This window comes from Leptonychotes weddellii, chromosome 3, assembly GCF_054177405.1.
Source record: "Leptonychotes weddellii isolate Sample4059 chromosome 3, ASM5417740v2, whole genome shotgun sequence".
NCBI classification, from domain to species: Eukaryota; Metazoa; Chordata; class Mammalia; order Carnivora; family Phocidae; genus Leptonychotes; species Leptonychotes weddellii.
The window spans coordinates 8,429,804-8,453,269 of NC_138371.1; the positions used below are offsets into that span (position 1 = coordinate 8,429,804).

General features: G+C 38.4%; 1 protein-coding gene across 8 annotated transcripts in view; it reads left to right on the forward strand.

Moving 5' to 3' along the window:
- TRIP12 (thyroid hormone receptor interactor 12) overlaps positions 1-23,466 on the forward strand; it is an 88,612-nt gene that overhangs the window by 17,392 nt on the left and 47,754 nt on the right. For all 8 annotated transcript variants that reach the window (XM_081813449.1, XM_081813445.1, XM_081813447.1 and 5 more), the window contains exons 4-8: positions 1,731-1,836; positions 4,443-4,579; positions 9,871-9,954; positions 10,993-11,088; positions 20,708-20,856. In XM_081813449.1, the coding sequence (XP_081669575.1) occupies positions 1,731-1,836; positions 4,443-4,579; positions 9,871-9,954; positions 10,993-11,088; positions 20,708-20,856 (572 nt within the window). The remainder of the gene's footprint in view (positions 1-1,730; positions 1,837-4,442; positions 4,580-9,870; positions 9,955-10,992; positions 11,089-20,707; positions 20,857-23,466) is intronic.

Consider the following 23,466-nt stretch of genomic DNA (forward strand, 5'->3'; position numbering starts at 1 on the left):
TTAGTCCCATATCTGTCCACATGCCATGTTCATCTTTCAGGTGACAGGATGCGTGTCCAAACAAAGATAAAATAGTGTGGGGTATCAGACATTGATTTGTGATCGCATTAAGTAATTCTGGTAATATGCTATGTAGTAAACCAATCCAAAAACAAAATTGAAATTTAAGAAACCCTTAGGCCAATCTTCTTTCCCTACTTAAAGTTTCATTTTTAGTCCTTTTATGCCAGTTTGAGGAGTCTAGATAACCTTTCACAAAATTTACTTTGGAAAAAAAAAATGGGCCAAAAGGTGTGGTTCAGATTTCTAAATGGTAATACCTGTCTGAATGTAGATTTTTGTCTTTATAGCTTCTGTTTGGTATTTAAAGATTCCTTAATAGTGTGCTTTTCACTTAGTTAGCAATTTTCACTGTGTGTGTGTATTTAGTATAGGGACTATCCCAGGTTGAATGAACTGTAAGTGTCTAAGGGTCGGAAAGATGTCTAGAATCTTTTGTATCACCTATTACCCATATCCTTTACTGGTGTTTTTAAGAAAATCAAGAGGAAGGAGTTTCTGTTACTCCACTTTGAAGCAGCAAAATGGTCAAAAATTAAAAGTTCCTGGGGATCCGGCGCCTGGGTGGCTTAGTTGGTTAAGCGTCTGCCTTTGGCTCAGGTCATGATTTCAGGGTGCTGGGATCCAGCCACGAGTTGGGCTCCCTGCTCATCGGTTGTCTGTTTCTCCCCCTCCTGCTGCTGCACCCTGCCCTCCCATTTGTGCTTTCTCTGTCTCAAAAAAAAAAAAAAAAAAAAGGTTCTGGCGGGGGCGGGGAAATAAGTGACCTGTCTAATTAGTCTCTGAAAAAGGAAACGCTCTTTAAGGTGACGTTGTAGTTCTGGAAATAAGCTTTTTCACTTGGAGACCTTTCACGGTTGGAGGTCTTTGTTAGATAGAGCACCACCCAGTATGATGCCCAGGACAGTAACGTTGTCTGGGGGAGAGGGAGGGAGAACCAGTGCTCGTTGGCCTCCCCATTGTTTATGAAATAGTAATAGATTTCATTTAATTGCTGTACCTTTTTAGAATCTGTTAAGCCTATGAAGGTTTTCAGTTAGCTTCCAGAATAACATGTAAAGTGTGCTCGTTTGACTTTCCTCCTTAATTATCCAGTTATCTGTACATTGGACATTCTAATAACCTTCACCTCAAGTATATTTTCCTTGCTGATGGGGTTGTGTAAAGAAAAGAAAGCATTTTGTTCTCTCATAGTCTTAATTGATGAACTTTATATAAACTAGATGAAAGGGACAGCTTAAAGACAGTGTAATGTGCTAATGAATGAAAATGAAAAATAGAAAAATTTTTAAATTTAGTAAAATCCTGAAATATATAGTAAATGCAAAAAAAAAAAAAATCTCTCTTGGCCTTAGTCAGTGGAGGAGTAGAGATGATAGGAATGGTTAACGGGGATGGTATGAGAGGAGAAAGACCGTCATTCATGGTGTGGGATAGCTCAAGTCAAGGTTGGGGCCAAGTGGGACTTGTCCTGACGGGGAATGCCAGGTACCATATTAACCTTGCCAGGATGGACTGGGTAAGTAAAGGCAAACTGTGACGGGAGCCTCGCAGAGTGCTGGAGAGCCCATGGAAGATGCATTGGGCTTTTGACCTGAAGAACTGTGTAGTTTTTAATTTCTGATAACTTCTTTTTTTAAAAAATTCCCTTTTGCATTTCACATGTATAGGTTTAAGAAAATCTACCAAGAAGCGCAGTGAATCCCCACCTGCTGAGCTCCCCAGTTTGAGGCGGAGCACTCGCCAAAAGACCACGGGCTCCTGTGCTAGCGCCAGGTAACACACGGGCGTTTTCCAGTTTATGATCCGGTTCGTTGTCTTCTCCACTTCTGTTAGGATCCTTCCCTCTCCCGGTTTTCAAAAATGATTGAAGTTTTCACTTGAATACTGAGTAGTAAAGAAACTTACCCAATACAAAGGAATTCTTCCCCAGTGTTGATTTACATGTTTTTGCTAAGTATTAATCATGCTATTTTTGACAGCACTCTCACCCTCTATCTTTTCCTCTGTTGCTACATTATTTTCACAGACTTATTGCCAGCAGTTGGACATTTTGTTGTTTTCAGAGTTCCAGTTGGCCAATAAATCTCTAATGAGCATCTTTATGCAGATTTGGGTTATTTTTTTAAAAAGTAGCTAAATTTCCTAGTAGTGTGATTAATGGATCAAAAGGGATGCCTATTTTAGTGGCTGTAATATTGCCTAATTAGTTTCTCAATGTGTTGGCACCACTTGAGTTTAATGGATAAGGGGGAGAGAGATGTACTTCATTTTCATTTTGTATTACAACACCTACCCCTCACAGAGGAATGTGGGTGTCTTGTGTCTGCTTTCATGTCTCCAGTTCCTGTTTTCCCCAGTTGCTGTTTTGGATCTCCTTTTCAGAAAATCAGCTACCTTTGATATGATACAGTGTGTTATTTCACATTCTTATATTAACTGATTTGAGAACTTAGGTTAAAGTTAAACAATTTTTTTTTTTTTCTTAACAATTTCCTCACCTTTTCATGTGTGGTCAGTTGCTCAAATGCCCTTGTGCAGCTAATTATTCACAGCTGTGTAGGACTTTTTTATATGTAGTTTGTTCTTTCTTCTAAATGTGCCAAAAACAGTGATGGGGGCAAATGATTTCAGTTTGCCTTTTCCCTACTCTCACTCAGGTGAGCTGAAAGGTTTTAGCCCTTCTGTTGTTTGTCCTCTAAGATAAGTGACAATGACTACTCTTGGTGGTGGGTACAGTAGTGACATAAAGAATATGACTAGTTGCATGTCATAAGAAAAGGACTCGAGCCACTTAAATCTACTTTTCCACTTATTTTCTGGTTCTGTCTGTATTGTTTAAAATGCTATTAAAATATCTGGAGTTAGTGTACCTGTTTGCTTTTTTGGTTTCTTGGCAATAGTTTTACGAGAACCCTGAGAATTTTCTTAGTTCTTCAAAGCTTTTGTCTAAAAATTTTGGGCTAGATTTTGAATCTCTTTACCCAGAGTTTATAATCTGAGATATAAACCAAATTCACTGTGGTTGAAAATTAATTTTAAGTTGGTGTGATGTCAGGTAGTCTAGTGTCCCAGCTCTGTTGCCTGCCTTCCTTCTACTCATGACCACTTTCGTAGCGCATGTGAAATTACTTAGAGTTTACATGGTTATTCTCTACACAAGCTGTCTAGCCACCTGCCTGGAAAGCTCTTCATCTCAAACTTTTTCTGAATTAGTGGCAGTTCCTCTTTAGATTTACTGCTTTTACAGCCTGCTGTAGCCGTGTCTTCATCTCTGTTCAGCCTGATACTCCTTGAGGACATCAAGCCAAGTGTTGAGCACAGTGTGTGTCACATGGCTCGTGTAAATTGAATGTTAAATAGATGAATTAATTTGAATCCCACTACTTTGTAGCTTGGTAAATTGGGTCTGGAGTGAGCTGTTTCTCTGCAAGAAAAGATTGGCTAAGCAAATCCCTGTTTATGGAGGATTTTTTACTACTTGGAAGAACAAACTCTTCTAGTACTTTCTGGTAATTCAGAGCCTTCATTTACATGTCACTTAATGCCTGCTGCTTCCTGGTTGTTTACTGGCCAGCATCTAATTCCACCGCAGTTTGACTTTGTTCTAAAACATATCCTTAGTAGTATGTTTCTTCATTTCCTAATTCAGAGGGCTGCTATTTAAACAATACCAAGTTATAATAATTTGGGGAAATCTTTTTTTTTTTTTACCTGATTTGCTTACTGATTTCTCCATTAAAATAGAAAAAATCATCATCAGTAAAATGTAATTTGCTTTGTGAGAAATGACTGATCATTATTCTTTCCATATTACGCTGTGCCTCAATCCTAAACCAGTGTCTTCCTCAGTATCATCTGTATGTATTTATAAATGTTAAATCTTTAATTCTTTATTTTAAAGGATGGATCTCTTGTTCATTATTAGGGTAGTTCTTTTTTTGGTGGTTTAAGTTATCTGGAACTTAGGTGATAGGAATTTCCCACATCTTCTCCTCTTCTTCTCTCCCCCCTGCCCTTTGTTAGTGTAAAGTCTATATATTGACTATTTACCCTGGAAGTAGGAATCTAATTTAAATGAGCTGAATTCTCTAAGCAGGGGCCACTTTTCCATTTAGTTGAAGTGTTTAAAAATCATTTCTGTCTGTAAGGATGACAACAGCTCATAGCACCACAAAAGCATGTATTGTGACTGCAGTGTAACTTGGAAGAATTTTAAATATACAAAGTCTTGGTTGTTACCCATAATGATTTTCTGCAACAATTTCTATGGAAAAAAAGAAGAAACTGGCTTTGTGCTCCATGCATTAGAGCTTTGTGCTGCGTGGACATTGCTCCTGGTCACTGGTAGGGCTGCCTGTGATGGCATCTTTCTGTTGTAGCCGGCGAGGCTCTGGCCTGGGCAAGAGAGGAGCAGCTGAAGCTCGTCGACAGGAGAAAATGGCGGACCCTGAAAGCAGCCAGGAGACAGTGAATTCTTCTGCTGCTCGGACAGACGAAACTCCCCAAGGAGCTGCAGGTAGATTGGCGGCACGTCTTAGCTCTAAAATGCATTTATGAACCTTACTGATTTGTTGAGAGATAAATTACCTTGTAGGCATACCAGGTATAAGGCAAGCGAGGGGACAGAGATACACTCAATGTTATCATCAGATAAACTTGTTCTCCTTTGTTTCACTTTATAGGTTTGGGTTTTTGATGAGTTGGATTTATTTGTTTTTGTTTTTTAATTCTTTTCCAAATCCAAGTTTGTATTCATTACATTCAAAGAGCTTTTAGGAAATAGTCACTTTCTGTGAAGGTTCTTCTATAGCAATGAGGACATAACAGTAGTTGCCCAGTGATTGAAAATTTAAGTTCATAATAACAAAGTAAGGATATGGCTTAAATTACTTCTTCATACATGTGTAAATTTTAATGGAGAATGTTGTAGCCCCTAAAAAGTAATACGTATTCCTCTTGAAAGGAACTTTAAGAATGCTGTGTATGTTTTTATGGGCTTATTTTTATGCTTCTTGATATCTTAGCACAACAAAGATTAGGCTGCCCCCCACCCTTTTCAGCTTTAAGTATGTACTGATCACCAAGAGGAAAAGAAGACTAATACTTCAGAGGCTAATTGTGGCCAACAGGTTTTAAAATGTAGCTTGTCGTGAGCATTTCTATCTAACATTAAGAACAGATAGGAAAATGTTGCAGTTCATCATTATGAACATGGGTATGATGAGTCTCTTCTGTCAGAATGATACACATGGGCTTAGGTGTTAGGTGTGTTCTTTAATAACAACGCTCTTTCACGTAACATTCACACGTGTGCTGGTTTTCTTTCATGCCTGTGGTGGAGCCTATGTCCTAGTTTGCCCTCCACTGTTCATGTTTTATGCTGCTCTCAGCTTTCGGTCCAGCTTAACATTTTTACCACTGTCCTGCCTGGTTTTGTATAATAAGTGGCATGGCGAACTTGAACTGTCTCTTCTGGTGGGAGGGGACCTTTTTCATGTACCCCCCCCTTTTTATTAAAAATAGTTTTTCCCACGGGTTAAATATGAGGGAAAGTACAGTCCATTGCACATACAAATTATTGAAGCTCTTGATGACACACAGGCGATGCTTCCCAGTGTTTTAAATGTTTATTTCAAGTCTGCATATGGAAGTGGGGCAGTTCCCACGTGGATGACAGAAATGGAGCTGTGGACTGTGTGAAAGCCGACTCACTACAGTAATTCTCGTAGCTAACGTTTGTAGAGAGTGTACACTGTTGCAGACACGGTATTAAGCACTTTACATATATTCTCATTTAATGTGCAAAACAGTGTGCTGAGGTGTGAGTGCTGTTCTCCCCATTTTAGAAATGAGGGAAAACTGAGGCACATAATGGTTAAGGTTGCCCAGGGTTGTGGGACTCTGAAATCCAGGTTTTCAAAAAGAAGGGCACATTTCTAAAGGCTGTGTCCTTCCGCTTCCCTGACAGTCACAAGAGTTAATTTCATATGGCTACCACTGGCGTCAGAATGAGGGGGTGGTGTGTAAGGTGTTGATCCCTGGTGTATTTACTTAAGAGGATAAAGGCTTCAGGGGATTAGGTTCATAAGACTGCCGGAAATCACGGTGTGATCTCAGTATTTCCCACGTTCAAGGGAAAGATAACCCGGGGACCACAGCACGACTTCATTTCACTTCGGTGCCTTCTAGGTGCTGCAGGACTGATTCTCTGCCAGCTCACTGAAGTAGTGCTGCGGGAAGCAGCAGATTCCTTACGAACTTTACGTTAAGTTCTTCAGTGTGATGTGCTTTAGTTTCTCCATATGTACAACTGGAATTTAAAGAGAAATACAACCCTCTAAGTCAGTGTGGAGTATAAATCGATGGTGTTAATAACTTAGAGCATCTTTGGCAAACATCTGTTCACAGACAGCTCTTAGACAGTTGGTATAAGACTCTATTGGAAACATTTATTTTAAAATAATGTTTTTATTAATTTAAAGAGATTGAATCTCTTCAGTGTTTTTATGGGTTTCCCCCCCCAGCATTATTTATTTTTGGAGATCCCATCTTCCTGACCTATTCCAGTGAAATCATTGAAATAAACTTATTGCCTTATTGCTTTTTATCCATGTAGTGATTAAAGCATTGCTCTGTCTTCGGCAGATCTGCTCATATCACCCTGACTTTGCCAGTATTGTTGACACTCAGGAAAATTTGTTGATAATGGTGTGCCTGCTCGGTCACCTTGAAATATACTTATATATGGAGCCCAACTTCTCTGGCTCTTCATAGAAGAGATGCTAGCTCTTGGCGTTGAAAGTTAAGTGTTGCCCACATTTTCCCATGAGATGGGGGGTGTAGTTTTGGCTTTATCAGAACTGTGTAACTTTTCATAGTGCTGATAAAGTCTTTCAGATACTAGAGACACTAAAGTGAGAAGTAAGTATTCTTCCTTACACCTGCAAAACAGTCAAATGGCAAGGAAGAATAGCCCATGTTCTGGCACCTGATTTTGCATTGAGAATCTTAATTTCACAAGAAATGAATAGGGTCAGTTTGTAAAAAGAAAGCACCCCCAGTTTTGTTAAGTTTTTTTAATCTCCCTAACTACTTCTGTTTGGAATCCCTAAAAATTAGATGCTTGCATATCACCTGATACCAGGGCCCATCTAAGGCATAATTACATTACTAACAGTTATTCTTTTGGCCTTGCTCAAAGGTTTTCATTACACTCATAAAAATGTCTTCCTGATGCCTCTTATAGTTAGGGATCTGGTAAACCCTTAAGGTTCCTGTCAAGTAAAATTTAATTCTATCAGCATTCTAATATTTTATTGTCTTTCTGCATAAGAGGCCTTTATCGGTTAAGGTATAAAGATGTGGGGTTCTGTGATAAATTTCTTGTGTTCTGATTTAAATATTTTTCCATAGTTTTAATTGAACTGTGTATTGAATGAAACTATCTTACATGGTGCTGTGAAGATATGCTAAAGAGTAGATGGGGGAGATAAAACAACAAAAAAAGATTGACACTTCTTAAAATCTGGCATCACATTTTCTCTGCTTGATAATCTTATGTTTATATTTGTGTTGGGACAGATCTTGTGCATGTAGCCCAAGGAGGTTTGACACCTTGACTAAAGAATTTTGTCATTGACTGCTGTTGGCCGATGACATTTCCTTACCTGGGTGACTTTACAGACAGCCACTCACAAGCCAGGCTAGTTTGGTTTATCTAATTCTGTAATACCTGCATGGAACTGTAGTAGACAAATGATTAATATTTGCCATCATTGGGCTGGCAAAGAATCTTTTCTTCTTTGGGTTCAGTGACTGATTTCTGTCAAAACAGGCCCTCCACCTCCATGAAAAATCAGAATATTCTTGCCTTTCCTTATGGTGACCCTCTAATACATAAACTAACAAAGCCAGCATTACCTTCCCAAGTGAATTTTTGTTTTGTTTTGTTTTTTTTTTTTCTTAAAAAAGATGTGGTGCCAGGGGGTGCTTTAAAAAAAACCAACAACTTCATTTAAGACTTTGTATTTGCTCTGCACATAATTAGAACAGCTTAAAAGCAAGTTTAAGAGTCACTTTAACAAATTCAGCCATAATTGGAACCTTAATAACAGTATTTGTTAACCAGATTTCTGTTTAATGTGAAGAAGCAGCTGTACTAGAATGAAAAATTAGAACTGAAGAATATATTTAAGGGGCCAATAGAGTACAGTATTTGAGTACAACCTCAGACCACCTGGGCTCAGATCTCTGATCTGTGGGTAGCTGTCTGACCTTGGGCAAGTACACTCAAAGTCACAAGGCCTCAGTTACCTCACGAGTGTGAAAAAGCTTACAGTGCCTCGTAAGGAAACAGACCCGGTCTGTAGATGGTAAGCGTTTCATAAATGCCACGTGTAAGCAGCATCCTCGAGTGTAGTTATTCTTTTTTCTTCCCCAGAAGTGTGGATTTTGTTAAACTGATACACTTTAATACTAGCATTTCTGGCTAACCTGTAAGTATAAGCCAGGGGCTAACCTTGCCTCTGAAGGGCCAGATGGTTGATGTTTTAGGCTTCATGCAGGCTCTGTTGGAACTAACTACCCAGCTCTGGGGTTGTAGCAGGAAAGCAGCCACAGTGTGTAAAACAATGAATTTGGCTGTGTTTTAATGAAATGTTATTTACAAAATGATGTGCTGGATTGAATTTGGCCTGTGGGCCACAGTTTGCTGACTCCTGTTCTTAAGCTATACATTTTTGTATGAATTTTTAAAAATCCCAGTGAAATCATAGAAGATACTTAATGAGGTGTGAAGAAAACTATTAAGAAAATAATACAGTTGGTGGCTTGTTTATTAGCATCTCTTCAGGAAAGCTCTGTAAATTCACATTTTATCCATGTGCTTTTAACAATAAAAAACGTTCTGGGCTGATCTTTTGTCGTTATCTGGAGAGTGTAAGGGTTTAGGGTATTGTGGATAATGTGGTCATACACAAGTTAATTGTATAGAAAAAATGCTTAAAGACTGAAGAGACACTGAGAGGAGGAACAGTAAAACTGCTGGTTTTAAAGGAATATAGTTTTGTCTGGTCAGATTCATAATAGAATCAGCCTCTCTTTGCTTAGACTGAATTATTGCTCAGGTTAGCTTTTTGGGTAGTAGAATCCTTCTAAATCTGAACTCTTTTTTCTGCACTTGTTTTGACATCCTGGTTGTCCGCTATTTTGTACTTCAGTGCTTTGCTGTTGGTTGTAACGTGTATCTTCAGTATTTTGCCCTGGAAATAAGAAGGGTATTATTTGCGTGCTCTTAGAGAAAACGTCTAAGTGATTGTGTCAAGACTGCAGCCCAGGAGTAAGGCCGACTGAAGAAGACACACGTTGGCATGGAGCTTTTCCCCCAGATGTCAGCTTTGCTTTCTGTCCTGTTTGTGGCTGACTGCCCATCTAGTAAACCTCATGGCGGTTTTGGCAGTGTGATCTTCATGGACTTTTGGTAGATGACTTCAGGACAAGACTTAATTTAGGAACAGTTTCAGAGGCATGAGGAATCTGTCAAAGCCATGTATGGAAGAAATGTAAAGGTTGTTATTTTTATGCTTGTTGAACACTGAGATAGTTGAACCATCCTGTTGTTCATAGAAGCTACAGGATGAAATCTAGAACAGCTGAGTGTGCAACGAGCAGACACATTTAATTGCCTTTATTCACGGTAGTCTGTAAAACTCTGCTCTTTTTTTTCAAGATAAACCAGACATAATGAGTTTGAATGTTCCTCTCCTAACCCTCACCTTCTTTTCTCCCCCCTCCCCTCCCCTTTTGAAGCCTCTAGTTCTGTTGCAGGGGCTGTGGGCATGACCACCTCTGGGGAAAGTGAATCCGATGATTCCGAGATGGGACGATTACAAGGTAAAGACAGTTAAGGAGCTTACAAGAAACCAGAAACCATTATCAGAGGCTGCCTGTGACTTCTGTTCTTTGTTGAAATTAATTCGGATAAGCTCATTTAAACATACTCTAGCAATGCCTGTACTCATAAAAACTTCTTATTTGTGATGATTTGGATTTGGAAGATGATCTGTCTGGCTCTCTATTTTTACTGTTTAGACAAAATGTTATGCATGTATTCTTTGTTTTTAAAATGTTCTCTATTATGGTTGCTTGTATATCTGGAAATGAATTAAGGAAGATCTTGAAAAGGGGATAGCTTAATATGATGTTCTCTGGTACCTGCAAACGTAATGCATCCCAGCGGGGTGCTTTTGCTGTGTTCTTGGTCACCTATTTTAAAATGAATGTAAAGTGTATACCTAAACACCAGATATTTTAATGTTGTGCTTTTAAAAAAGCAGCCTTATATTATGTATATGCTCTTTACAAATGGGTGGGTATGTATTTTTGTTGTCTTCAGACAGTTGGTTTACATGATAGATCCGCAGTGTGAGGCTTACGAGAAACATTATTTATAAAGCACTTTCAGATTGCTTTTAAGTTCCTAAAGTAATTTACAGCAGTCTCTTTTCCACTAGAAGTCTCATGAACACATTTTTTTTCACCTATTGGACCTGATAAAAATAATTTCTCCATATGTTTTTTAGAAGATCTCATGACCAATATCAGAGAGAAAGCAACACAAGGGTGCTTAACTATAATTTCTTCAAAGTAAATACTTACTCTGGGTTATTCTTGGATCATTTCATACAGTCCCCTCTGGCACTGATATTTAGTATCACCATAGAACCTAAGATGCCTTGAAACTAGCACATGGGTGTTGTAACTTATATTAATTAATATCTTAGGAGTGGTCTTGAAAGTTTAGTTTCTTCTAAAGATAAAAATGGAAAGTAACATTGTCTAAATTGTAGATGAATCAGTACTTGAAATTTTTACATAAGATCAACTGCATTTACAGTTCAGCTATTCCTCATGCCTTTCTTTTTTCTTCAGCTTTGTTAGAGGCCAGGGGTCTTCCTCCTCATCTGTTTGGCCCGCTTGGTCCTCGGATGTCGCAACTTTTCCATAGAACAATTGGAAGCGGAGCTAGTAAGTGAATACTCTTAAATCCCCCCCCCCCCGCAAAAACCTTTAATAATTAGGCGAGTGCTGTTTTTACTGTTTATCTATAGCTGTAAAGAGGCTTTCATATAAGGAGGTTTTCATGAACTTTAACCTGTTTTAAAAAATAGGGCTTTTGCACATTCTTGCCTTTAAACCCAGCAACTCTAGGTTCTTCTGTACTTTTATTTTTGATTACTGGATTGGAGTCATTAGAAAATCATCCAGAGTTTCGGCAAGATTAAATCTTTGTTTAACTCTAGCATAGTAAAGAATCTCAGATGATTACATTGATTATATTGTAGCATCTGATTGCATGATTTGCATAGATTTGAATCTTTGAATTTTTTGTGGCATAATATTCAATCCGTATGTAAGACAGTCAATTGTAGAGTGAGCCGGAGAGAAAAGATTTCTTAGCAGAATTACCAGTCGCTAGACTCATTTAATCAAATTAACATATTATAATCCAGAGATCTTGTCATATATGGTAGACAAAACAGTGACTCAGTAACAAGAATAACTTTTGCATAATTACAAATCCAGTTAAATTCTTCCTGGTATAGAATACTATCTTTAGCTTCCTTAAACAAAATTTACATTTAAGCATTTTTTTAATAACTCCATTGATAATGTTTTCAAAGAATCAGCAGGTATTTTTAGATTTCAGTCTTTATTAATTTCAACATTTCTAAAGTGTTAACTGAAGTCTATTAACTCTTACCTTACTAATATGTGCTCATACAATTTTCCATCAAATATTCCAAGTTGTTGGGTTGGTTTTTTTTAAATGTGTGGACATAAGCTCACATATGTGTATTTATACTTAAGTCCTTTTCAAGTTTCTGGCCTTAGCATTTGACAGAAATTTAAGAAGCAGCTGGTATTTTTGGTTTGGTTTGGTTTTGCTTTTGCTGCCGTGACACTCAGCTCTCAGATAACGTACCCTTTTGCAAAGTTCTCATGAACCCTTGAAGGAGGATTCTTATTTAGTGTCATTTATTAGGTACTGGGATTGTCCTGAGTCATGAACAGGGTAGTACAGAGTTGTTTCCCACATGGAGCTTCCACTCTAGAGGGTGACCCTGGCGATAAAGAAGACAGTTTTATAATAGAAAAAAATTCAGGTAGTGTTAATGCTATGGAGGAAAACAAAACAAAGTAAGGATGTAGGTTGGCTGGTGAGGGGATATACTTAGCCTGATTAGAGAAACCTTCTCTGAGGCAGGGTGAATTCGTGGATACCTAAATGAAGTGAGGAAACCAGCCCTGCACAGGTCTGAGGGAAGATGAAGTGCACCCCCAGAGGTGGGACTTAGCTTGGCATGTTGAGAAAAAGCAAGAGGGCCTGTGGAAAGAGTGAAGTGGTAGAAGATGAAATCTGAGAGGGATAGATACTCACTAGGTCATGTAGGGCTTGGCAGGCTGGCAGCAAATATGGGATTTTAACCTAATAACTGTACTCGGGAACCATTGAAGGATTTAGAAAGGGCAATGACATGATATGTGTTATAAAAAAATAAATATGTGCAAATTTGAGAATATAGTAGTAGAATAACCTCCATGAACCCATCAACAATTACCAATCCCCAGCAACTATTGTTTCAGTTAATGTTCTCATTCTCCCCATCCCCACGATTAATTTTAAGGCAGTCCTACACATCATTTCATTTGCATGTCATTTAATTTGTAACTATAAGGACAAAAAAATTTTAGTATTGTGGTTATGTTAAGAGGAATCCTTACTTTTTTTTTTTTATTTTTATTTTTTTTAAAGATTTTATTTATTTGAGACAGAGAGAATGAGAGAGACAGAGAGCACATGAGAGGGGGGAGGGTCAGAGGGAGAAGCAGACTCCCTGCCGAGCAGGGAGCCCGATGCGGGACTCGATCCCAGGACTCCAGGATCATGACCTGAGCCGAAGGCAGTCGCTTAACCAACTGAGCCACCCAGGCGCCCCAAGAGGAATCCTTACTTTTACTAGGTGCCTGTTTAGAGTGCAAATGTTCTAGACCTCTCATAAATCCATTTACAATTTTTGTTTATGTGAATCAGGATCAAAATATATATAGCCATCGGTTAATACATTGTTTTTTTTTTTTTTTTTTCTTTCTTGAGAGAAGTTTGATTTCACTACTTCATTTATTTCTTGGGAGAAGGCTGTTAAGAGTATTAACATTAAATCATCTCAAATTCGTATTAAGGGTTGACCATTGCACATGAAATTAATGTAATAAGATAGAACCAGAGTAGACAACAGTGTCTGTCGGGTGTCGTCTCCCCCGCCCAGGATCCAGTTCAGCGATGCCTACTGTATGGCCAGTCTTTGGCTTTACCCTTCCCCACAACCTTCCTCCCACATTGTTGGAAACAAATCCCAGACATTATATATAAAAGTATCTACAAACATGTAGCTCGAGATAATGCCCATTAAAACAGACCCCCCCCAGATTACCATTATCATACCTGAAAAATAAACTAATACTTTCTTTAATAATAGCTGTCCAATGAGTGTCAAGTTTCCTTCTCTCAAGTGTCATAAGTGTACTTCTTTATAAACTGGTGTTTGGATCTAGAGGCTTTTTCAGATTCAGGTTTGATTATTTTCTTGGTGGGGAAAGACTAAGCAAAGGTGGTAGTGTGTGCTAATACTAGGAGGCACATAAAGTCTGATTGTCTCTTAAGCCATCAAAACTGGGTGCCTACATGACAGGGATTATAAAATGATAGCACTTCACATCTAATGACCAGACTTCATTTATTAGAAGTAAAAGAGATAATTTAGTAGAAATATATTAGTATCTCCCTTCTGTTTTGTTACACAGGAGAATAACTGGTATAGGAAAAATGGATTTCTCCCCATTATTTACCAGTTTGGAAAATAGTTGGTTTTTGCATCCTCCAAAATGCCATTATTGTTCTTTTTAAATATCACTGTCAAGTGGAGACATTTCAGAGATTATTTGATTATTAAATTGTCCTATCATTGGATGATGGCATCTTTCGGGGGTTGGCTTCTGAATCTTTTTGATAATGTCACCAGTAGTTTTTGGTAACTTCCTTTCTGATATGTCAGGGTCAAAACCCCCACCCCAGATACCTGAAATTAGGGATTTTCTCAGAGAACACCCTGGTCTCTTTTATATGAAATAGTATTTATAGAGTTCATAGTCTAGGGTCTAGGTCTACTCATTGCTACTGGGGTGATTTTTTTTTTTTTTAAAGATTTTATTTATTTGAGGGGGGTGAAGAGCATGAGTGTGTGAGCGGGGAGAGGGCAGGGAGAAAGAATTTGAAGCCTACTCCGACCTGAGGCACTGATGCTGGGCTTAAGATCAAAACCTGAGTCAAAACCAAGAGTCTGGAAACATAACCCCATAACTGACTGAGCCGCCCAGGTACCCCTGGGGTGATCATTGTTATTTGACACGTGTAATGAACAAACCTAGGAAATAGTTGTATTTTATCTTTTAAAATAAAATCATGAGTTTTTGCTTTTAATGCGAATTCAAATTTAGGGCTGCGAGGTTTTTATCTGCCTTTATCTTGTATCTTCTTTCTCCCAAGCCAAAAGTTCCAGTTCCCAATGATAGTAACATAGTCACTTAATTTGCATTCTCCTACAATACAAAATTCCACCTTAACACCAAAAGTAATATTATTGAGAGTTTTAATTTTTCAACAGTCTTTGTTGTTGGTGTTCTTGGGGGCTCATTTTGTGGTCAAGTTTCTGTATTTTAAAGTCATTTGAAATGATTTCTTCTCTTTATTCAGGCCACCAAGTTGGTTTGGTTCATTTGCTTGATTTGCTTCTAATTTCTCGAGATTGCTTTTAAATTTTAACTTCGATTTTATCCTTATGGGATGTTTACACGGTTTAGAAAGTCTAATCTACAAATAAGGTATATTTAGGGAAGTCTTACCTTCTTTTGCTATTCCCTTTACCCTGCTTCCTCCTCCCAGACAAATAGCCTTTGTTACTTTCATGGCTTGTCCCTCTGTTATTTACTTAAGAAAACAACAAATTCATATTATCTGCTCCACACATGCTGCCTTTTTAAGATAAGAGTAGTAAACTTTATACGCTTTAGGTTGCCTTTAACAGTATTTTGGTGATCACTTCCTATAGCTGCTGGAGAGAGAGAGAGAGGAGATTCCGTATTCCTTTTGTAGAGCAGTCCTAGTGTTCCCCTGCGGGGATGCAGGGTTTATTTAGCGTGCCCCTATTGGACATTCAGGTTATTTCCAGTCTTGGTTGTGTTGCAGTAAAACACAGCTTTCTTATTTTTTCCTGCATTATCTTTGGTATAAATTGTTGTAAATCAGCTCTTTGGAGCTGTACCATTTTGCATTTCTTCCAGTCATGTATAACAAACAGAATGGTGCCTTTTTTTCCCTCCTTCTTTTTAAAGATTTATTTATTTATTTATTTGACAGACAGGGAGAGGGAGAGGAAGCACAAGCAGGGGGAGAGGGAGAGGGAGAAGCAGGCTTCGCACCAAGCAGGGACCCCGATGTGGGGCTCGATCCCAGGATCCTGGGATCAGGACCCAAGCCCAAGGCAGATGTTTAACTGTCTGAGCCACCCAGGGGCCCTTTTTTACCCATTTTTGTCTTCTAACTTTTTAGTTCTATACCCCTGTAAGATGTCTGTTAGTGGTTACTGTAGAGATTTTAATGCATGTCCTTGGTTTATTATAGCTTACCTTATATTAATACTTTATCACATCCTGATCAGTATAAGAACTGTATAATAGTTTCACTCTTTTTACCTTCTGCCATCCTTTATACTATTGTTTTAATTTGTTTTACGTATACATGTGTTATAAACACAATAGGACCTAATTGTTGTTTTAGATTATCCATATTCCTTTGTCCACATACACATCCTGTTTTCAGTGCTCTTAATTCCTTCCTGCAGTTTCTCTCTTCTAATCAGAGTTGTTTCACTTCTCTTTAGAAGAACTTTTTTTTTCCATGTAGTGAATGAGTGGTGCTAGTAATGATTTTTCTCTGCTTTTGAGAAGTCCTTGATTTGCCTTAATTTTGAGATGCTATTTTCCCCAGCTATAAAATTCTCATTTTAGCACTTTGCATGTCTTCTGTTTAAAAGTCTTACTGGTACCCTTTCAAGGCAATGTCTTTTTTCCTCTGGCTTCTTACAAGATTTGCTTTTTGGGGGCGCCTGGCTGGCTCAGTGGGCTAAGCATCCGACTCTTAATTTCGGCCCGCAGGTCATGATATCAGGGTCATGAGATCGAGGCCTTCATTGGGCTCTGCTTTGTGCTCAGCATGGAGACTCATAGTCTCTGTCAAAAAAAAGATTTGCTTTTTCAAAATATTTTTAATTTACTATATTAGGCCTAATTAGGCCTTATTTTTCATTTGCTTAGGTTTCACTGACCATTTGAATCTTTGAGTTTTTTTTTTTTTTTTTTTTTAATTTATTTGCGAGAGAGAGAATGAGAGACAGAGAGCATGAGAGGGAGGAGGGTCAGAAGCAGACTCCCTGCTGAGCAGGGAGCCTGACGTGGGACTCGATCCCGGGACTCCAGGATCATGACCTGAGCCGAAGGCAGTCGCCTAACCAACTGAGCCACCCAGGCGCCCTGAATCTTTGAGTTTGATACCTTTCATCAGCTTTGGAAAATACTTTGCCATTATCTCATGAAATACTACTTCTCTTTTCTCCTTATTTCTTCAGGTATTCTTCTTTTCCTTCCAGGAATATCAAGATCGTACGTCTTCAAACTTTGGGCTTCATCCAGCATATTTCTCTGGCTCTATTTTATTTTTTTCTCTTTGTCCAGTTTGAAAGCTTTCTGTTGGACAGTTTTCAGATTCACTGATTCTTTTTTTCCACTGTCATCTTTAATCTCTTCATAAACCCACCATTTCAGATATTATGTTTTCCAGTTCTGGACAGTTACTTGGTTTTGTTTTGTAGATTCCAGTTTTCTGTTGAATTTCTTTACATACTTACCTATTTTGTCCATCTTAGGTTATATTCACTGTTTATTAATCATTGTTATAAAATAGTCTTATAATTCTAATGGTGGTGGTCTGCTTCTGTTCCCCCCTTCCTTCTTCTCCCCCCCCCTTTTTTTTTAAAGATTTATTTATTTTAGAGACAGAGCATGCAAGCAGGCCAGGGGCAGAGGGAGAGGGAAGGAAATCCTCAAGCAGACTCCACGCTGAGTGTGTAGCCATGCGGGCCTTGATCTCACGACCCTGAGATTATGACCTGAGCCGAAACCAAGAGACAGATATTTAACTGACTGAGCCACCCAGGCGCCCCTCTCTCTTATTAGTCACATTTTCCTGTTTCTTCATATATCTAGTAGTTGTTTATGTGCTGGACATTTTGTATAAAAGAACTGAAGAGACTCAATAATGTTATGTACCGTAACATTGTTTCTCCCTTTTCTGTATTGACATATAAAGGGTTAGAAGCTGATCATTTTGTGTTAGTCGGGGCTTTAGCTTGTTTTGACCAGAATTGCAGTTTTTGTGTGACTCCTCTCACCTGTGGCTCATCCCTGTTTGTATGTTGTGATCCTCCTAGGGTTTTGATTGAGAACCTTGCAAGTCTTTGTCTACTTGGACTTTATTCATTATGCAGTTTCCAAAATGTCACAGATGTCCTGGGGGTAGAACCGACTAGCTGTGTGTGTTTGAGGCAGGCCTCCTCCCTCTGTAGGGCCTTTGTCTTCTGAGCACCATGAGACTTCATAAGCTTTTGTTCTGTCTTACCAAAACTTCTGATTCAGCTCCAGCCCTCTTCACAGCTCCAGAACTGGGCAGATGTCCGTTGGGACCAGTTCAGTCAGAAACATCATCTTCCTGTGACTCCTTCTGAAGTGCTATGGGTTCTCTCTCCCGTTCGTATCAGCAGTTGGCAAACTCCTGCCCAAGGGCCAGATTCAGCCTCCTGCTCGGTTTTATAGAGCCTGTGAACTAAGCATGATTTTTATATTTTTAAATGGCTGAAAAAAATTTAAAAATAGTATTTTGTGAGATGTGAAAATTAAATGAAATTCAAATTGTGTTCATAAATAAAGTTTTATTGGTACACAGCCATGCTTATCTGTTATGTAGTGTCTGTTCTGCTTTTGTGCTAGGGTTGAATAGTTGCAACAGAGACCCTGTGGCTTGCAAAGCCCAAAATAGTTACTGTCTGGTTCTTTATAGCAAATGTTTGCCTTCCAACCCTTGATCTGTGATAGTGCTTCTCAAAGTGTGGTCTGTGGCTTGCTTGGGGTTCCTGAGACCCTAACATTGAATCCATTGGTCAAAACTCTAAATGATTGGTAAAGTTTTTCCTTTTCTACATTGTTGTTTGAATTTTGTTGATGTTGCAAAAGCTGTGGTGGGTAAAAACTGTTGTTACGTTATTGAAAGAATCAAAGCAGTGGTTCCAAACAGCATTAGCAGTCATTGTATTCTTAAATGCCAAATGCTCCTACTAAAAATAATTCCACTGTGGCTCAGTCGTTAAGCATCTGCCTTCGGCTCAGGTCATGATCCCAGGGTGCTGGGATCGAGCCCCGCGTCGGGCTCCCTGCTCGGCAGGAAGCCTGCTTCCTCTCTCACTCCCCCTGCTTGTGTTCCCTCTCTCACTGTGTCTCTCTCTGTCAAATAAATAAATAAAATCTTAAAAAAAAAAATTCCATTTTTATGTAAGGATGCCCTTGTTAAACAAAGTTATTAATTTTACTGTCTTTACCAGTAAGTGTATGTCTTCTTAATAGTTTTTGTGAAGAAGCTAGGCCCATGTTTTCCGCATTCTTCATCTCAAATAATATTGCCACAAATTGAGAATAGATGCAGAGGTGGTCATACTGCTGTTTTTCTTTAATAAAGCCTGACATTTAAACGATTTGCAACAAAAAAGTTACAACGGTGCTCATCACGTGAATTTTTTTGTTTTAGAAAATATGGTGGTTTTCACAAAACTTTGTTTATATTAATATGTAATGAATTAATCAACGAGTATTTAGTTTTTCTCTCTTAATCCTAGATGCATTTATAAATATAAGTTAGATATAAGTCACATAGACAAAGGTGCTTTGGGGCTCCTTAGTAATTTTTAAGAGTATAAGTGACTCTAAAACCAAAATTGACTGATCAGAGCATAAATTATGGCTTTTGCTTGTTATTGTCATTTTCAGTTTGGTTTAAGGTTCAGTGGTATCTTTTGATTATGCTAACGTGATCTCTGTCCTTTAATTGCCAGCTTCCATGTTTATAAAACATCCCGTGGATGTGTTAGTTTTTCCTATTTTGGGTGGTTGTGCTAGTTGAATACATGAACTATTTCATCATTTAAAAGCAAATCTAGAAGCAACCGAGGATTCTTCTGTTTTCAAGAGTTTACTTTCCCTTCATTTGTTTTGCCTTTCACATTTCAACGCAAAAATGATAGGCCTCCTCTAAGTGGAACTCCTATTTAACTTGAAAATTATAAAGACGGCAGCCATCTGAAAACTTGACTTTTTGCAATATATTTTTGAGTTTACTCTTAGTTACGGTAAAGGTAGGTAGGCAGTAATAGTTATATGCAATTCATTAGCCAGTCTTACATAGCAGAGAAAAAATAGATCTTGTAATGCAAGGATCACCGTGTGTCCCTTTTGAAAGGCTATGCCTTCCAGGAAGATCACTGTAACTTAATTGAAATAAAAACACCTTGGTTTTCATATGAATTCCACATTCATTGACAGTTTCTAAATATTTGGCATTTCTAAGCTATTTCACTAATGACATGGAAGTGGACAAATCCCATACGCAGACAGGAATCTGAGAAGGTGTAGGAAGAGGAAGGGCTTAAAAGTGGCATTGGCTATAATTCGGTAAGTGTTAATTGAGTTAATCATGGTTTCAAGTAGGAAGGTGTGCATGAAAATTTGGAACACCTTTGTGGAGTTTATTTTTGAGTATGTTATCCAGCTCACTGACCACAGTCTTTCCCTGTGGGAGTTGAATCTTAGCGTTTTTCAGTTCTTTGGGCATTGGATTTGAGCCTTAAAAGTGGAAGTCATCTGCACAGGGAATGAGAGGAGGTGAAAAGGCCAGTCTTTTGCTGTTTTTAGAAATACTTCATTCTCTTCTGTTAGGTACATTGCTCTGTTTGCCTTTATTTTCTTGCCCTCCCACTGTTACCAGGATTCCATTTATTCTGAGCAGGACTTCAGGAGGATGTGGATTTTCATTGAAGACTGGGCATCACTGTTTAACAGGTTGTTATTCCTGCAGAAAGCTTTTGCTCAGTCTGTATGTAAAAGTAATTCCGTCAGAGGTAAAAATTCATGTTAGTCTTACGGATATTTTTTTCTTTTTGCTAGTAAGAGCCAATCAGTTGTATCATTTTAAAAAAGTAAAAGACAAAAATCTATAAATACTGTGAGTTCACTGTAAGGTAGGATAAATTCAACCAATTTAATTGTGTCTTCAATTATCAGCAGCCTGTCTTAACCCTGATACAGACCTAGCCTTTCACTGGGATGGAAAGATGAGCAGCCAGCTACCAGGTAGAGTCACAGCTTAGGCCTACTAATAATTTCCTTAAATGTTTAAAAGTAATGATTTTTTTCCCTTCCTCTGAAGGCTCCAAGGCCCAGCAGCTTCTGCAAGGACTACAAGCAAGTGATGAAAGTCAGCAACTCCAGGCAGTTATTGAAATGTGTCAGTTATTGGTTATGGGAAATGAGGAGACGCTGGGAGGGTTTCCTGTCAAGAGTGTCGTTCCAGCTTTGGTAAGAGAGTTTGCCCCTCATTTTACCTCCGTTCTATGAATGCTGCCAAAGGATGATTATTATTTACACGGTTTGAACTAAAAGATAGTAGAGTGTGGCTTCGTGCTTTTACTTCATGCTTCTAGATCTTGTCAGTGATTGCTAATGATGCATTCGTAAATTTTCTAAACGACTTCTAAAACTACTATTTCTTGATACTTAAAATGACTGGTTCTAAATTTTAAGTTGTTTGCCCCATCAGGTGATACCTAAACTTTGATGCTTTCTCTTTTAAACTGGTGATACATGGCCAGTAATAAGCAGCTCACTTGTGGGTTGTCTTTGTGGGCCACAGAGGTTTTGTGTTTGGTAATTGGGTGCGACAGCAGCACCTTCGAGTGAGAATAGCACGTGGATCCGTCCAGCTTAGGTTTTACGTTCAGTAAAAATAAAAAGAAACAAAACCTTTTAGTGAGTTTTCAACACAGTCGGGACTTGATGTTTAGAACTTACTAACATCTTAATTGCTTAAGCTTTTTAATGGGAAAACAACGGGAACAGAAATTGCCACTACTAAATGTAGGCCCCTGAGCACAGTGAGTCTTAAATAACACTTGGTAGTTGTCTTAGTTCAAGATGAAAGAGATCGGCTATAGTTGAAAATTAAAATTTAAGTCTGAGTGAAACACTAACAAAAGACTAACATAAACATCATGAATATACTCAGAGCATGCTGTGAGTATATTGGAAATTAAAACCAAGTATCATGTTACGTCTTTGTTTACATAGCAAATAAAGTTGACAAATACGGTTGATTTATCAGATTGTCTCAGTTGATCTCACTATCAAATTGTGGAGACGGTTGAATGAAGGTCATTGAAACACAAGGTGACATAGTCTTTCTTTTGTCTCTTCTTGTTGGATAGCTCAGGTCTGGCAAGGGATGAGAAGGATGGACCACTTTCTTCACTTTCTGCCATGCAGACCTGGATAGTGAGAACTGGCATTTAACTATTACCAGTTCCACTCTAATGAGGGCTGGCATGTTGATTTCTGAATGTTTAATGAAAGTAGTATTTGTTTTTGTGTTTTTATATTTTGCCTATATCACTATTCATGCTCCCCCTCCCCATTTCCCCAGGAGCTGGTTTTGTTTCCTGAATTAAACTGTTTTGTTGATGTTATTGTTTATTAAAAAATAATAACAAAGGGGGGTGCCTGGGTGGCTCAGTTGTTAAGCGTCTGCCTTCAGCTCAGGTCGTGATCCCAGGGCCCTGGGATTGAGCCCCACATCGGGCTCCCTGCTCAGCGGGAAGCCTGCTTCTCCAACTCTCCCACTTCCCTTGCTTGTGTTCCCTCTCTTGCTGTGTCTCTCTCTGCCAAATAAATAAATAAAATCTTTAAAAAAATAAAAAGAACTAGGTTTATACTATATAAAATGTGGTTTTTATTAGTTGAATAAAGATGCTGTTAAATCTAAGCACAAATGTTGACACATAATCTAATTTACTTAATTTGCTGGGTGTTTATTAGATTTAAGTGCTTAATAGACCTTCTGGAAGTCAGCTCCTGCTATTAATACTGACTGTTGTTAATGAATTGGCCAGATTTATCTTCTATCAAAATTGAATATTGTGAATATATATCCGTCCATCACCATTCACTTGTGTGACCATAGTAATTTTTGTTGAAAAGGAATCAATTAAAGCAGTTCTTCCCAAACATGGTCTTATAATGTTCATTCCATCTTCAGAATTGGAGAACTTGTTACTTTTCCTGTTAATGTGACAACCCCTTTCAATCTACAGTGGGTGTTTCAAATGACTGGTTGTAGGTGATTTGAATTCCATTGAACCCCAAAATGGGGAGTGTGTGTGTGTTCTAACAAAAAAAAGTGATCAGGACCTTGAGTATGTAGATATACTTTAACCAGCATAATTCAGAGCTGAGAAGGCACTCTTATTTATTTATTTTTTTTAAGATTTTATTTATTTATTTGACAGACACAGCAAGAGAGGGAACACAAGCAGGGGGAGTGGGAGAGGGAGAAGCAGGCTCCCGCCTGAGCAAGGAGCCCGATGCATGGCTCGATCCCAGGACCTGGGATCATGACCTGAGCCGAAGGCAGACACTTAACGACTGAGCCACCCAGGCATCCCAGGAAGGCACTCCTATTAAGTGAATATTGTATTAGAATATCTGATGTTCGTTGTTAAATACATTTATTTGAAGGGTACTTTATAGCTTAAATTCAGTGCATTTAAAATTTTCCATTGAACTAGAAGACAGTGAATGATTGCTTCCCCAAATAGGAAATTTCTTTGGTAGCTTTGACTGCTTCAGGAGGATGGAGTACATATATATCCCTAGCAGTTTTGAATTTCTGCCTTTGAAAAACATGGCTGAAATCTGCTTAAGGTCTTGTCCACAAGAGAAACTAAAATCAGTATTTAGACTCACTCATGCATTTGCACAATAATATTAATTTGGGTTTTAATTAGTGCATAATTAGTTTCTGATGTGATCAATAATGTGTTTGAAGTTTACAGCTGTGTTAAATGGTGTTTAGCTCACCTTGTAGAGAAGCTTATTCACAGGAGTTGAAGCAGTGGTCTTGAGTCTGTCCGGACA